The 16,310-nt window shown below is 42.6% G+C and overlaps 2 protein-coding genes across 12 annotated transcripts in view; one reads left to right on the forward strand and one right to left on the reverse strand.

The window, feature by feature from the left end:
* Window positions 1-70: 70 nt before the first annotated feature.
* On the forward strand, window positions 71-9,631 carry LOC105687427. Of its 6 annotated transcripts, none has more exons than XM_048654585.1 (7): window positions 71-4,180; window positions 6,667-6,905; window positions 7,017-7,209; window positions 7,386-7,547; window positions 8,391-8,556; window positions 8,829-8,977; window positions 9,242-9,631. In XM_048654585.1, the coding sequence occupies exons 2-7, from the start codon at window positions 6,731-6,733 to the stop codon at window positions 9,471-9,473; spliced, it is 1,077 nt and encodes a 358-aa protein (XP_048510542.1). In that variant the 5' UTR covers window positions 71-4,180; window positions 6,667-6,730; the 3' UTR covers window positions 9,474-9,631. The 6 variants fall into 6 exon arrangements, with proteins under 6 accessions (XP_048510542.1, XP_048510543.1, XP_048510544.1 ...); XM_048654586.1 differs by having other exon boundaries at window positions 6,670-6,905; XM_048654587.1 differs by lacking the exon at window positions 71-4,180 and adding an exon at window positions 4,192-4,782.
* Window positions 9,632-9,635: 4 nt separating this feature from the next.
* LOC105687560 (heterogeneous nuclear ribonucleoprotein K) overlaps window positions 9,636-16,310 on the reverse strand; it is a 57,141-nt gene continuing 50,466 nt past the window's right edge. For 5 of the 6 annotated variants that reach the window (XM_020853246.2, XM_048654583.1, XM_020853245.2 and 2 more), the window contains 5 exons: window positions 15,776-16,217; window positions 15,487-15,665; window positions 15,008-15,177; window positions 14,478-14,534; window positions 9,636-12,567 (listed from right to left, as the gene is read on the reverse strand). In XM_020853246.2, coding sequence (XP_020708905.2) covers window positions 14,480-14,534; window positions 15,008-15,177; window positions 15,487-15,665; window positions 15,776-16,217 — 846 coding nt within the window. In that variant the 3' untranslated portion in view covers window positions 9,636-12,567; window positions 14,478-14,479. The remainder of the gene's footprint in view (window positions 12,568-14,477; window positions 14,535-15,007; window positions 15,178-15,486; window positions 15,666-15,775; window positions 16,218-16,310) is intronic. The other variant, XM_020853244.2, reaches the window with a different exon arrangement.

Genomic DNA, 16,310 nt, shown 5'->3' on the forward strand with positions numbered 1-16,310 from the left:
TGAAAAAGCTGACAATGAGAACAATACGGCGCTCGCGTTCAATTGCGCACGTAATTTCGAGCGACCGTGAAAATCGTCCGATCGGCCAAAGCTACGCGGAGCTCTTTGTACGGGCAAACACCGACGAACTCGGCAATTTCGGGTGAAAATTTGTCGTGCCGATTTGTTGGAATAGAAATCAACGTCTTCCGCCGGATGAATTCCAACGGGAGTTTCCGCAGATCGGACTCGACTCGTCGCCCCAGGTCGGAGACCCGAGGACGAGCCGATGTATCCTTCTTTTCAAATTAATTAGAACCTGTAATCGATCATCGCCGTCGCCTTTATACGCGGTCCGATGCACCCGTGAGACGAGTGGGTGGATTTTTATCCATCGAGAAGGTCCGCGGTATCAATCCTCCGAGTCTTCCCTCGCTTCGTCTCTTTCCGCCGGTTTTTCACCCCCGCCTCTTTCTCATTCCTACTACTTCGGCATCCCGCTGCTATATTATCACGTGAGAAGCCTTCGCTCGTTGAATTCGTACGTGCTCCGGCACGTGTCTACCTCGTGGATACACGACGTTGGGTGATTTCGTTTCGTTATATTTAATATATCTGTAACGAAGAGCAAGAGCGAAAAAACAGAGAACGTAATTCAACGAAGGAACGACGGTGCCAGCCGCCTCTTTACCGCTGTAAATTTCCATCATTTTGCCACCGAGTTGTCATTCAATTTCAAGATTCATCGGATCTCGCGGACGATTTTTGACACCGTACGACGTCGCAGCGAATTTGAAAAGCGCCGTCATTTCCGCACAAATTCGGCGACCTCGGGTGTTACTCGCGCGTTTCCCCATAATTGTGGGCGACGTGCGGCAGGGGTAACATACCGTATCCGAATCACCTCGAACGATCAACACTTTACCGAAATTACCTCTGGAATCGCGCTAAAATATTCCGCGTAGCGTCACCCACTCATGCCGATGATGAGCCGCGCAGCGTTTCCCTCAAGCGCGAGATATCCTACCCGTAGTCGGAGGTAACTCGAATTAGATATCGACAATTAACAATAATGTATCAATTATGGTTCCTTCGTCTTGCACGTCGTATACGTGAGATGGATACGTACGGGCAAAGGTACTTTAATAACTTGTATATCCGGTAACCGTTGAGTACATTTATCAGATCTCGATATTTTCAGAGCCGTCTATTTGTACACGACAAAAATAAATGAAGTGAAAAGAATCATTGACCAGACGTAGAAACGCGACGTTCGAGAAATCACCATGATTTTCCAATCGGAGTTCGCCAGTTTCCTTTCCGACTTCTCGTCATCCGTCGCGGTTATTCTTCGTTCTGATTTCTCCCCCCTGCCCCGAAACGCTATCCTTGGTAGAAATAAAAATTCAGCCGGCTAAATCGGACGTGTGTACACCGCGACGTAACAACGTAAAGACAGCCGCGGGTAAGGCACGGCGTCTGTCGAATGATCGAGCGTTTGCCGCTGCTCGGCGTAGATTAGAAATTTCTCTACGACGAGAGAGCTCTTATCGACGTTCGCTCGAGCTTCGGTGGTCGGATGCTCAGGAGTGACGTGTTGTAGCGATGCGGTGACGCAATCGATCAATGTGCCCGTCCGCCCTCGTCCTCCCGGCTTCGCCGAGGTTTTGGAAGACGGCCACGAGCCCCCTGCATCGGGGATGAACGTCCTCGTATACCTCGAAACGTATCGCGCCGACAGAGGTACACCTACGTGTGTACGCTATACCGGTATGCCGGCTGCAGCCAACGGCGTCGCCCCGGCTCATCTTTGCCTTTGTTCTCATTTCTCTCACTTTACCTCAATTTTCACCCGAAGCTTGAACCTTGTAAGCCTCGTAGCTGTTCACTCAACTTTTACCCGACGTTGCCTTCTGCTCGTGCAGCAGCTCCTCGTTTGAAAAAGGAGGGCGGGTCTCGAGCTAAGAATAAATTCACATTGTTTAGAGAGACTTCCTTCCACGTTACGGTGCAGCGACGAACTCGGGGATGTACGCGAGTATTTATCTAGAGGAGATTCTCGTTGAAACTTTTTTTTTAAAAAATGAAGAGAAAGAAGGGTGAAAATGACCAATTTTCTTTCGGAATGAGGATTTCTGTAAACAGGTAGGTACGTACGCGTACCCGAGTGCAGAGGAATGGCGAGAGATACGTATGTTGAAATGCAAAAACTGTAATTGCCGTCACGGACGGGACCATTTAACGGAGCCAGCGGAAAAATTCCAAAGCTCGGAAGTCGACAACCCGCCGGAGTATAGAGGAAATCTCCAGGAAGGGGTCATCGACGTCTGCGGAGAGAGTGCTTTTAACCCGCACTTATATCTCGTCATCCGTTGTGCACTCACACGTGCGAATTTTCTTTAGACGTGTTCACTTTCCTACTCGTATTCGTATCAACTTGTACGCGTACACGTAAACGTGTATAACATCGTTTCGAAGTGTAGAACTCGAGTTTGCTAGTTGGGCAATTAGCAGTTTCCCGACTACGATTACGCAAACGACACCCTCTTATGTATAATTTAAAAATGCGAAACCGAGAACCCAGCCGGCGAGTATATAATTATAACTTTTGATCTCCGATCGCTCGTTCTTCGATCCAACGATCTCAGTCCGCGCAATCTCACGTGACGTTTCCATGCTCGATTTACTTCGAGAGCGAGGTGAAATCGCAATAACCGGGGAATTCGTTCCTTATTCTTTATTTCGCCCGATGCGTTCTATCCCCGGTGTCCGATATTCGTCCGAAACGTTTCTCCAATATTTCTCGGTTCGTCGTGGTCGAGGGTGAACGATAAAAAATGTCCGAGTGCCTCGCCGCACCGGGTCGTCGCGACTCGCGTCGATCGCGTTTCAAGTAGTAATAACCGACGTTCGGTCAGCCCTGATACAGATGGAAGCACGGGAATTTCATCGCTTCGTTGAAACTATCACTGCTACCGAATCGCAGCGGTAAAAGCATGTCGGTTCGATATTGTTCGGGGTCGATTGATTCTCGGGGTGTTTTTCATATTCCGGTCCCACGTCTACTTTCCTCTTCCGTCCCCAATTTTGAACGCCTCCGATGTAGGGGACCGATGTACGTCGACGGATTTCAACGATCGAAGATCCCCGGAGACCCGATTGCGTCGATCTGTCGACGACCGGTAATCGGAACGCACATCCGCAATGGGATCCGGTATCAAAAGGGGGAGAATGAAAAAAGCCGGGGTGGTTGATTTTCAAACGCTGATCGAAGCGTCGCGAATCGCTCTTGACCGATATAATTATACCTGTTCGCATTGAAACGATAAACTTGGACGACGTGACCCAGTGACGGGATACTCGACCGCCGATGATTAGCAATCTCGAAAGAAAAGAAATCAATAATGCTGGTTAGACAGGCGGTCGTATTTGTGGGCGATATATGTAATACAAAGTGCGAGTTGTATCGGGTTGACGGATTGATTGCCCGGTCGTATTATAAAACCGTGTGCTGCATACGTTTGGCGTAAGGGTCGCTCCGAGTGTTTGCGAGGCCACAAGATAACGTCACGCCTGGTTCCCATTTCAAGTTACACAATCTGATCTGTTCGTCCGTGTGAATGTACCGCCGCCGCGCTTTCGTTATCCGGGATTATAAATAAAGGGGGAGGCAGAGGACTCGGTGATTTCATACGGCATTAGGACTCGGCATTTCAAACCGCATATTATACCAAAGCATCGCGTAATGTAACGTCCACGTTGTGTGTTGCAGTTCAGTGACAATTGTGACTCGGATTTTTTTTTTGTCGATTTTTCTCAATCTCGTATTTTAGTACGGTCGACGAGGGAAATAATTGGGTCATATTTCTTCTCTAGGATTCAATCGGAGCGAGATTTAGAGCAATTGTCATTGTTGACGTTAAAAAAGAAACGATACACGCTATTCGTTTCGAGCGACTCCGATCGCCGTATATGTTTGAAGATTCGAAGGAACGAAGCAACCGAAATGGAACGCAGAACCGAATCGATGATCAGCGACGGAACAAGAACGCCTGCGATCGATCGCCCGGATTTCTAAATTTTCACCCAACATCCTGCGCTGTTGACGATCGTTGAATCGACTTTCCAATCATTTTCTAACATGCCCCGGAAGCTGGCCGCTAATCGCTGTTACATACGCTTTTCGACGCGAGTCGATACGGTGAATATCAAATTTTTAATTATTTCTTTTGTCGCGTACAGCAAGGGTGTAATTTGTTCGATGACGCGACGAAAGTTCAGGCGATCTGTCGGGCTCGGTAGCTCGTTATTTAATGTTGATTGAATTGCGACTCGAGGAAATCTTTGCAATTAGACCCGTGAGTCGGGATTTCCATCGATACCGTAAACGTAGAATTTACAAGAGAAGTAGTCACTCGAATCGCAATATCTATCGGAAACGAGCAACATTAATCCTCGATTTCAGTATGGCGGATAAACAGATAACGCGCGGCATTGATTTGCGCTATCGTAGCAAATACCCGGTATAATTTGCGCCCGCGTGATTTTCTATTCTTCTTCGAAATTTCACGCCTCCCTATATTCCGCAAAATCGATTGCTCGGGATCAGTGGAAAGTCTACCCGGATTCGCGGACGTTTATTTCCCTGCGAGTACACGTATCGTTGATTCGATCCTCCCAAGACATTGCGGGAGAATCTGATTTTGCTGTCCGAGGTGCGGGAGAGAGTTGCACGAGGAAATATGCGGACCCCCCGCCAAACGACGCGAGAATAAAATATTCAATCGGATAAGCGTCGAACGAGTAGGTGTTTTCACTCCTCATTCATCGGGCATTCCGTAAGTTTCGGGGGGGTTTCGACGTTGAACCTTGTCCGCAGGGATCGGTGCTTGAAATTCGGAACGACGAACGAATATCGTTTGTCGGGGTAACGTTGCTGCCCACGCGAATATTTAATTATTCATTAGCTCGCCTTCCCATGAAGCGACAGCGCGTTGGAATATGATTAATACCACCTAAAACCATTAAAATATAATCGATTCGGTGCGCGCGTGCCGGATGCACACGAATAACCGTGGATATTGAAGAATATCTTCAAAAAACTACTGTCGGACGACGTTATCGTTGTTCCACCAAAGCTACTTCGATGTATTTTCTAATTTCAACGACGATCGTGTCTCGTGACACGAGAAATGAGTATAACGTGTACCGCGTTATTCGCGATTCGTCCGAAGGAGATCTTTAGCGTCGTAAAACCGCGGGGCACTCGAGTGGATTGCTGCTTTGTAAGGAAATTCGACTCGTTCGCCATTTCCACTAACTCGGGATCATCGGAGCCCCGCTTTCCTTTAATCTCCTCTCCTTCTATATTTTCATCCCCCTCGGATCGGCAACTGCCCCGATGATATCATTTTCCCTCGCGTCGCGAGCCACGTACCCGCGCCCACCAACGAACTTTTCCATCTAGATTCCACCCGTTGGAAAAAAAAAAAAAAAAAAAAACATAGGTACATATCCGCGGGCAATATACATGTACCCACCTATTCCAGTATTATCGGTATCGCGAGATAAGGCAATAAACTTTTACACCGCATTCGCATTACAGGCAAACATGCAGAGTCGCGAGTAGCGGCGATGGGAGGGAGAAGAGCGGGAAGGGCGATACGTGCAACGTGCTTTTGACGACGAAATCTCGATAACGCGCACCGAATCGTGCATCGTGTCCTCGTATGCGTTCCCCCATCGACGTTACCAAGCCTAATGACAAAGTTCAACGAGCTCTTTCTCGGTTTGGCACGCTCTTTCGACGTCTTTCCTTTTTCCCCGTTAGGCTGAAAAATCGCCGTCAATCCCGCAAATCGTTACACATTCTACAACTATGCGTAACATCCTGAGAGACCGGTAAAAGTCGAGAGGTGCAGGAATTAGGTGCACTCGCGGTTTCAACGTCCGGCAAACTCCTTCTTTCGTTTTTGATCCACCGTGTTTTTAAACGAGTTCATCGAGGCCGGCTGAAATGGCGAAGGAACGTGATCTGAATCGCGTAAAAAACTCTCCGAAGATATAATTTATATTTTTCAAATATACTCAAACTGCAAACAAGCTCTGAAATAATAACCGCAGTAATAATTGTCTAACGGTCGATTCTCCGTCTATTTCTAAATCATTTTATGTGTACATAACATCACTCGAATTTTTGTTTCAATATTTCTGGAGCTCAAAGTTCTCTTACCTTGTTTATTTTCCCTAACGAAAATACCCCGTTCAATATCAAAATTCAACACGTCCCTCTTCCGCGTATATTCGTCTGGATTATACGCGCGGCTAATATTCGAAAGGTAAGGTGAGATAAATTGTTCCCAAGGCGAAATATTCCATTAGAAATTAAGTTGCAGCTGTTTCATTATCGCAAGCGATGCCCATGCGCTCTTTCGAAAGTCACTTGCTCTTCTATGGGTTCGCGCGTTACCTACTCCCCATTGCGGCGATTCGCCGATCACCGAACAAACGATCACTTTTAGTTTTCACCGATATTCGCTAACAATGAGTCGCGTCATTTTTCTTTCGCATTGATCGGGAACGTAGCGCAACGTCTTTGAAATGGCCCTTTCACATCGGACTTCGGTTCGAACTTTAAAAACCAAAACAAATCAGAGATCGTCTTGTTTTTATTCTTCATCTTTCCAGCAGGAGGGATTCAGAAGATTTTCGTTCCAAATTCCGTATCAAACCGAATTGCTCGGAGCACACGATGGATGAATTCAGCGAAACAAACGTTTGGTCGTTAGAGCCGACCCCATGGGGAGTCTACATATACAGCGTGGTTATCCCGGCTATTTCCACACTCGGTGTCGCCGGAAACGCCTTGATCCTCGCTGTCCTTAGCAGAAAAAGTCTCAAAGCTTCGACGTATACTTACCTAGCCGGTAATTACGAATAAAAGTATATCCGTGAAATATGTTCACAGCTATAGGTAAAATCTGTCAGGTTGCTCGCAGCGTGGCATAAAATAATGTGATGTTTACAAACGGTTTCAGTTCTGGCCGGTGCTGATCTGGTCACTTGTGGATTGTTGATATTTTCGGGTTTGGCGAGGGGCGTGTTTTGGGGAAAAAGAGGGTGGTTGGAGTTCGATGCTTTTGTTCATTTGCCCGTTGGCTCGGTTTCCTCGAACATCGCGGCGTGGGCGGCGGTATGCGTTACGTTGGATAGATTAGTGCTCGTCTCAGGGTAAGAAACACGTTTCTGCGTCTAAATCTCGTCGTCAGAAAAGTCTGCCGGTCATTGATTTGAGCCGAATTTATTTCGAGATTTCGGAGAAAGAAATAAATAACGGCGAAAAAGGAACACCTAGCTCGTAGGGATCCTCTCCGATTATTGACATGAAATTTTTTCAATTCTTACAGGCCCCCGAGAATCAAGCCTCCAAAATTTTGCAGCGAAGTTGTCGCTCGTAGGTTTATGATGTGTTCGTCGTTCTGCGCTATCGTCTTCAATATTCCTTACTGCTTCATTTACGAGTATAACGAGAAGGGTCAGTTGACAACCACGCGCTTCTTCAGTTCCTGGTGAGAATGCCAACCTGGAGTTGTAATTTTTGTAAAACGAGATACAATAGTTTCAATTTGATACGTAAAAGTGGTATTCACTGAATCACATAGAAACCCGACCCCTCCATTCTCCGCAGTGACTTGTGGGAAATTAAGGGCGAAATTGACGACCCTTGTTATCAGACAGGTGCGGTTTATCTCGCTATTTTCACCCACCTTTTGGTGCACGGGATACGTCATTAGCAAAATATGTATGGAACGCAACTTGTAGATCTCCGAAAGCGATAGACAAGGATTTATTCGAAGCTATAACTTGACTTTCTATCGGACGAATCATCGACGGCTGCAAGCTCTGCATTTTGTTTCGAAAGTTTAAGGGATGATACGTATTGAATTTTCAAGAGACCCCAGAAACTCGCGTTCAACTGCACGATCTTGAATCCTCATGGAGTTTTCTTTGACACGACGCCCGGTTCGAACATTTTGAAAGTTATCGATCGTGACCCCAGCTTTTTTTAATACATCGAAGAAGATGAAGAAACGAAAAATGAAGCACAAAGTAGCCGACCCGTTTTGCGACCTCGACAGCTTGGTGATTAAATCATGGCTGTGGAATAACTGGGGCAACCCTGTCTGCGATCGTACAATGGTCATGGGCGGGAGTGCAAATATTTGAGTTAGTAACGGCGCCGGTTCGGTCTTTTTAACGATAAGTCGATCTCAATTTTCACGGTTAAAGGAGCATTTTCCGATCTCTTGATCAATTCCATCCCTTCCACTCAACCCGGAACGGACGCGATATAAGTTTCTTCGAGCTGCGTGAGACGAACAAGAGTTGAGCCGTGTCTTTTTTTATTTCAGGATATACCTCGTCCAGAATTGGTTCCAACTGGCGATGTTTGGTTTTGTTCCGGCAATTTTCTTATTTGTGGGAAATGCAGCGATGTGCGTCGCCGTTCGACGAATCATGAAACACCGGCAGATACTGTTACAGCGAAAATGTACTCGCGAGGGAAACTGCTTGCAGGTATTCCATTAAAATTTTAACAAGGGAAAATGCTCAAGTTTTGGCGAATGCGCCGTACCGCATCCACTCGATTAGATTTTCTGTGAATAAAATTTACGCACTACCAGGTTTGACAAAAAAAAAAAAACAAAGAAAACAAAAAAAATTCCTCGGGATAGCTGTAAATCGGCACCTCTACGTTTGATCGTTTACAATTATGTCCTGCATTAGAAATAATTTGACATCTTGCGCGGCACCAGCGTTCGCTCTCCCTATTTTTTCTGATCTTTTAGGATCAGGTGCGATTGACCATCACTCTGGTTGGCATAGTCTTCATGTTTCTCGTGGGCGAAGTACCCACGCATTTTGCGTCAAGACGGAGCGCAGTTTCCATCTTATACGGTGGCGATGCTTCGAGAGTTGACGAGAACTTTCTAGAAAAGTAAGTTTGCCCAGCTTTATCGTAGAGCGAATACAATGGAATTTGACGAGGAAAGAAATTCCGATAAATTATCGAAGCTGCGGTATACCACATTAATAATTTAAAATCAAAAATAAGACAGGATGAAAAGAATTACCGTAAAAAATAGCGCTGCGAGATATTCGGATGCGAATATAATGTATCATGGAAATACGGAATGTCGAAGTAATAAAAATAATTTTACCATATAGGAATTGTAATTGCTCATCATTTGTCATCATTCAGGTTTCGAATAATCGCTACGCTCCTGAATGCAATATCAAGTTCAGCAAATTTCATCCTCTACTGCCTCCTGAGTCCACAGTTTTTAGTGCAACTGAAGCTGTTAATGACAAGCCAGAGAGCTTTGAAAAACAGAGGCCGTGATCTGAAAATGATTTTCACGGTCGACATACACACCAATGAAAGTAGGGACTGCACAACCAATTCGCAGAGATGCAGAAGTGCCATGTTTTGAAAATTCTCGCTCAGTAACGTAAAAATCCTTAGAATCAGACGAGTGATTCCTGTTGATTTTTGTGGGCCATCGGTGAAATTTCTAGTTATGCATGACATGTGTAGCGTTTTATATTTTGAAATATTCAGGTGTAGATATAATAAAGAGTCAACAAGAAACAGCCTCGTTTGTACTAACTTTTATTTGACAAATAAAAATTATCCATTATACATTATATGAATTGTATATTAGGGTGGTCCTTGGGAACGTTATTTTTGTATCTGGAACCTGTCACATACTGAAATTAATGGTTCAGTTAACAAAAAACCCCCGATGAAAAGGTTCAAAATTAGAATGAAGAGCTCTTTCACGGATAAATATTTTTTCTCAATATTCCCAACAATTTGAGCCTACGGTATCATCAAAATTCAGAAATGAAGTTTCCGAGGACCAACCTTTTGTACATATACTGAATTGTACAAATATCGAAGGTGTTAATCGTAAATGAACAGTGCAAATGATTGTGACTCGATTCTTCTACGATTGGGCAACGGTCGATTTCATGATCTTTCTGTTCGGAAAAAAGCACTTCGTGACAGACGGGGGCAAAGGCTTTGTTAAAAAAACGTCATACCGCTCATTATCGTTCATTTCGAAATTCAAGAAGTCTCGTAAATTCCTTTGGACTCGAATTTGCCTTTTACCGGTGAAGATAAAACTCACAATTTTTGCTTTGCCGAGGCTAATAATATTCTTTTGTAGCGTCGCATAAGGTATCTTAGCGCACGAGTGATTTGGGAATTTATTCGAACGCTTGACGGAGTGAATTTTAGTTCAAAGGTGCTCATCTGATACTGTTGCGTCCTTTGTAACTAGATGAAAGTATTTATACTGACAACGTTCACGACCATCAGTTTCTAACACAAATCCGTCATACAGATCAAGAAATACCTTGTTGTCTGCTGAAAAATTTAATACGAGACTGATGACTGCACACAGAACATGTGTTGCCGTCAATAATTTGTTTTATTTGAAAATACGTTCGCACGTACCGAGAAAATTTTTTTCTCTGGAACTGAAACTATTTTTTATTATTCCTTGCTGATAAGATATAAAACTATATTTCATATAGTCGAATGGACGTACCAACTGGAGCTCTTTTTTCTTTCTTTTATTCAAGACTTCAACAACGCGCATAATTCATTCGGTTATTTTATGTTATGACATTTTCAATATGCACGACTCGTACGACAGCATGTCACATTCATCCGCTATTACAAAAGTATTTAACGGTATTCTTTGTTTTGTATTTCGACTTAATTGATTATCATGTATGTTATAACATATGATACAATGCCCTATATGATCTTAGGTAATTATTAGCGTGATATGATGTTTGTGTTTTCAAGAACTAAATAATTTTTTCCTTCCATATCACTATTGTATATAAAAAAAACCTAAGATTAAGCAGAACTTTAATCTTATTGATAACAGTTCAAAATGAAATAATCGCATACCTTGTGTCTGAAACGAAAATTCATACGCTGTGTTATTTGCTTCTGTAATCTAAAAACAGGGAAACCGGTAATATTGTAATCAAGTCTTCAAAAAATCACCGAGTAGAAGGGCAATGTAGACGTCAGAGATCGTTTGATACCGATGATAACTAAACGTACCATAATAATTGTGCATACCATATGGCGAAGCGCGATATGATTCTGATTCATTCTTCCTCCACATGCATTGAATTTAGTTGCGGACTAGATTCCATGTCCAGCTATTGTCATTACGTACGTATATATTTGCGACGTATACTGATGTGTATGCCGAAAAAACTTCAGTTTTATGATCTTTAAATGTTGTTTGCTCAAAGACAAAAAAAGATATAATCTCACGATTCGATTCATCTGAATATGCTACTCACTGATCTCTCACCGATGAGTTTTATTTTCCGCATGTATGGTTAGATTAGTTAATTCTATCAGAGTAAAATTATTATAACATAAAATAGACGCTTGCTTCGATGGATTAATGATAAGAACATGTTTGCTACATGTAAAGTTTTATTAGTAATATATTGGGATGGGTTATAACAGTGAATTATTATTATTATAATTATTATAATTATTATAATTATTAATATTATCGATAATGCAAGTTCAGAAAGTGTTTACATGGCAGCGGATGGTGTTACGGAAAGGTTACTTTATGTACAAAATGCTAAGCTCTCCTTCATTATGCAATCACATCTGGTCATGGGCTTAAATCAGTCATCATTCAATATCCATCATTCTCTTTTGATGTCAGTGTACGTGTGTGTATGAGTGTGTGTGTTTATAGGTAGTACAATTTGGTTTCTCATCTGTATATCATTTATAAAAAACAAACAAACAAAAAAAAAAAAAAAAAAAGGAAAAAAAGAAAAGGAAAACTAGAATAATAAAAATTTCCAGAAATAACTGTTGAAAACCAGTGACTTACAATTTGGGGAGAGCTACAGCTGGGGTTCGCAGGGCTGTAGGGTGGTGTCACGTAAAGAGCTACGCAGTAAAATGCTTTTCGGGAAAATCTTTTGCATTATTAATCACCGCCGTAAAATAATTCTAGATTAGATACTCAACAGTTTAAATATTCTTATCAAATATCGAGCCCTGTTGAACAATAATATAAAATCATGATCATTGTAAAATAAATTCATAGTATAAATGATAAAAATGAAGGTCATCGATAAACTATAACATCGCACCGTGTATCACCTAGCGTGAGACCACCTTATCTTTCGTATGAGAAACGTGATAAAAATGAAAGAAAAGAAAATGCTACTCTAGCTGATTGGCCGGCATAGTAGCTTGCCAACGCTTACTAAAAGTACAGTTATGTATTCTACAAAGTCTTCGCTACTGAAAGTGATCTGAAAAAATATCCCATCTGTTTAGGCCACCTACAACTTGCTGACCGAAACGGGAAGATCATCCCTATTAGATTTTCAGTGGAAGTTTCTGTTTCCTTCAAATATTTCTAAAAAAAAAAAGTTACAAACGCATCTTTGGCTCCCCCGTGATTCTTTTTCATTTTTCCATCGCCTTTTTAATAGTGCTCCGAATTCTCATGCACACTGAAACACAGAAATTTGTAATATTCATGATTAATGTTTGATTTCCTACAACACTTGTAGACCTTGTTGAAATATACATTGGCTTTACAAGAACAATAATTATTTCCAAGAATTGCTACAGAATATTGGAAAATTTTGTTAACAAAGTTAAGCGGTAAGCATATCGTAAGGCAAGTATTGATAACCATTTTGAGAATCTATTCACCCGTATAACACACCTTCCAAATGATAAGCATGTATCAGTTTATGGATTCTATTTTTGATGAAATAAAATTTACTGCAACTATACAAACACAGGTAACATTTATTAGTTTTATTACGTAGATTGTCGGAATATATCAGTCGTAGATGCGATCTTTCATGATTTTAAAGTTTCAGGGAGCAAGCTCGAAATAGGAATAAGGAACGGATATCAAAATTTCATTAACAAAAAATGGATGATGAAGTGATCATTCGCTGCAGAATAGATTATTTTTTAGTGCTCGCCGAAGATGTAGTCAATCGTGATTGACCCATGCCTGAAACTTGTGACTTGATGACATTTAAAAGTTCATTCACGATGTTACGTTTGTAGCATTAGATAGATGATGTGCAGGGACAACATTGGCAGATAGAATGTTAGTTCCAAAGCTCCGCAGATCGCTGTCACCGAACACCTTTGTAGGATGATTAGTGATTCCTTGTTACATCGATAATAGAACAACAAAATCACTAGTCTTCCATACAACGGAGCCCATAATTTTTCTCCACAATTCAAGCAAGCCATCATCTTCACTCTATTCCTCTTGTATCTTCAATTATGTCTTCTTATTAGTGATTTGCATTCAATGTTAGTAAAAGCAAAAAATTGATGAAAACAGCATTTGATATTCGCATGGAAGCAGATTCTTTGTAAAAACTGCTTGCAAAAATTTGCGATCGACGTAGATAAAAATCACATGGTAATTCGGAACACTCTTTCAACATCTTGATGAAAAAAAAGAAGCAATCTCACAATAACATTGAAATGATTATCTTGGCTCTCATTTAACCCCTTGGCCTACAACCGCAAGTGAAACTCGTGGTAAGAAATTCGTGACATAAGTGAAAACCACGAGTCTGACTTGTGGCATAAGCGAAAACCGACTGACCTTTTTTCTACTATGGCTCGCGCGATGGGCAGATAGCGAGTAGGGCAAGAAGTTAATCATAGAACAGTACATGATAATTTAGGAATGACTGTTCACTTTTTTTTTATACATATTCAACCCTTCCAGTAATCAGTTTTGCAACATCTTTAACGGTGTTTCGGATCGATAACTATCCTTTCGTAGATAAAAACAAAAAACAAAATACAGCTGCCGACAACTAATGGATTGGAAGTACAAAACGACTTTACGTTGAGAACAGTTTCTGAAAGTAATATTTTTTTTCAGTATTTATCGAGTACAACCAGTCCACACGGAACAATTTTACTAACTTCACAAGACTCTCGGACGACGGACTCTCACGGTGACCCGCCGTTTCTCAACTGGAAATACATCTTACGCTAGATTTGCAATCTTCCTGAGTCCGGTTAATTTCAATTGCGTAGATTTTGCTCAGGACACGTAATGAATAAATATTACTCAGCTATCAAGGTAAACATTCGCGTCGTTCAGAAAACTCTGACGCGAAAATCGATCAAGATTTTCAACATGTGTACAAAGAAACATGTATAAATATTGATGGCAGCAGAGTAACATACGGTTCAAATGACCGACTAATGAATTCTACGAAATGTTGGCATTTTGATTCTGTTCTTCATAAGACTAGCGCAGTAATGATCGTTTACGGTTATCGATTGAACAATTATCATCAAATGTACCTTCAATTGAAATAGAGACAAAAGAAACTATCAGATACAAATACCGATAAATGCAAAGACTTACTTTCAAAAATGTGGTTTTTGGGCTGGACGATTGCTGTGAGTTGCTGTACTGCCATCACTTACGAGACAACATGAAAAATATCAATTATTACATTTTTGTAAAGGAAAGAAGCCTTGTCGCTCGTTTGGCAAGAAACGCTTGACAAATATCGACGATTTCATTTGAGCACAATATTTGTGCACCGGCGACTCTACAAAATCGGTTTCTCTCAGGCTTTGGATAGCGGATTCGCTATTGGTGACAGAGGCCTAGACATTTTAAGTATACTCCATGACAATTTACACTCCACGCTTCCAACAATGATTCATCGTGCAAATTAGTGAAGTAGAATAGATTTAGAAATACATAGGTATGTCGAGCGTGTAACGTTTCAAGTAAAACGATCGCTTACGTTTACCAGCGTCATAGGGGAGGGGAGTTTGGTTGGATGCTGAAAAAACGAACGGTCACCCATGTTCGAGTAGCGGGGCTTTTGCATGATAATGCTCGAAGTTGTTGTGTGAAAATACGATCGATGATATTATCCTTACCTCTGCTGCAAAAGGTATTGGGCCATCTGGATTTGATTTGGTAGGCCGGTTATGGTGATTATGCGATCATTGCTACCGGGCAGAGGTTCGTCTATAGTTATACCGGCTCCACTGTCCGATCTGATTTTTCGGATCCTCGCACCACCTTTGCCAATAATAGCTCCGGCGAGCTGCAACGTGAAATCAACTTTTTATTGTATCACCTCGATACTCCGGTTGAAAGGTATATTTCAATTTAACATCGACTTGTTCGAGAGGATATCTTAGTCCGAAGTTAGTCGACACTTTGAACTTATAGATACCCGTCATTTTCTGTAGCAAGAGTAATGAAAGATACACTCCGAGCATAACGTGTGGTCTTTGGTAAGATCTTGCTATCGTTTTACTGACTCGACGCATTTTAGACAAAGATAAAAAGATTGGAGATCTATGTCATGATTTCGATTTCGCACGTCAACCGTTTAATTATCTATACTCACGTCTTTAGGAATCGTGACTTGGGTACTGCCTTTACCGCCGCCGCCGCCACCCCCAAGATTTCCTCCTTGGTTGCCACCTGGATTACCTCCTAGCGGTGGACCACCCATGCCCGAATTTCCTCCATTTCCGCCACCTCCTATGCCATTTAGTGCTCCTCCCTGTATTCCCCAGCCGTTATCTGAATTCAAACATACGAAATTTAATATCACAATTCAATTTTAATAGCTTGGTAGCAAAGAAACGAACGACGACTGATCGTAAGGTCGACAAAGATAATTTTTTAATTACCGTTGTAGTTGCCTCCACCGCCACCATAAAGCGGTGGACCACCTCGGTTTCCGCTGTATCCACCGCCATTTCCACGACCCCCATCGTATCCTCCTCCCCCCCCGCCGCGAGTCACTCCTCCTCCATATCCGCGATCAGGTGGTCCTGACATGTTACTTCCCGGTGGTCCACCCCTCGGTCGCGGTGGTGGAAATCCTCGATTCATTTCGGGTGGAACACCTACGCCACCACCGACACCCCCACCTCCGCCACCCCCACGACCTTCTCTTCGCGACATTCCTCCGCCACCTCCTCCGCCTCCTCGACCACCCGGACCACCATATCCGCTACCCTTGTTTTGACCGCCAGGTCCGTCACTGCCACCGTAACCACCGTATTCTTCCGCATAAAAGTCGTCGTAGTTGTGGGGGTCGTAAGGGTTGTTTATTCCTTTTACCGGTGACTGGAAACAACGGAATTTCATAAGTGTCGAAGCGATGCAAACGCGGATGAAAAATTTCAGCTGATCGATCCTACGAATTAGTGGAAAGGGACA

This window comes from Athalia rosae, chromosome 4 (assembly GCF_917208135.1).
Source record: "Athalia rosae chromosome 4, iyAthRosa1.1, whole genome shotgun sequence".
Taxonomy (NCBI): Eukaryota; Metazoa; Arthropoda; class Insecta; order Hymenoptera; family Athaliidae; genus Athalia; species Athalia rosae.

What these genes read in the sequence shown, in the direction of transcription:
- LOC105687427 (XM_048654585.1), top strand. Translation starts at nt 6,731, where the DNA reads ATGGATGAATTCAGCGAAACAAACGTTTGGTCGTTAGAGCCGACCCCA. An exon ending in GACGTATACTTACCTAGCCG is followed by an intron (nt 6,906 to 7,016) that starts GTAATTACGAAT and finishes AAACGGTTTCAG; the next exon opens with TTCTGGCCGGTGCTGATCTG. An exon ending in ACGCGCTTCTTCAGTTCCTG is followed by an intron (nt 7,548 to 8,390) that starts GTGAGAATGCCA and finishes TTTTTATTTCAG; the next exon opens with GATATACCTCGTCCAGAATT.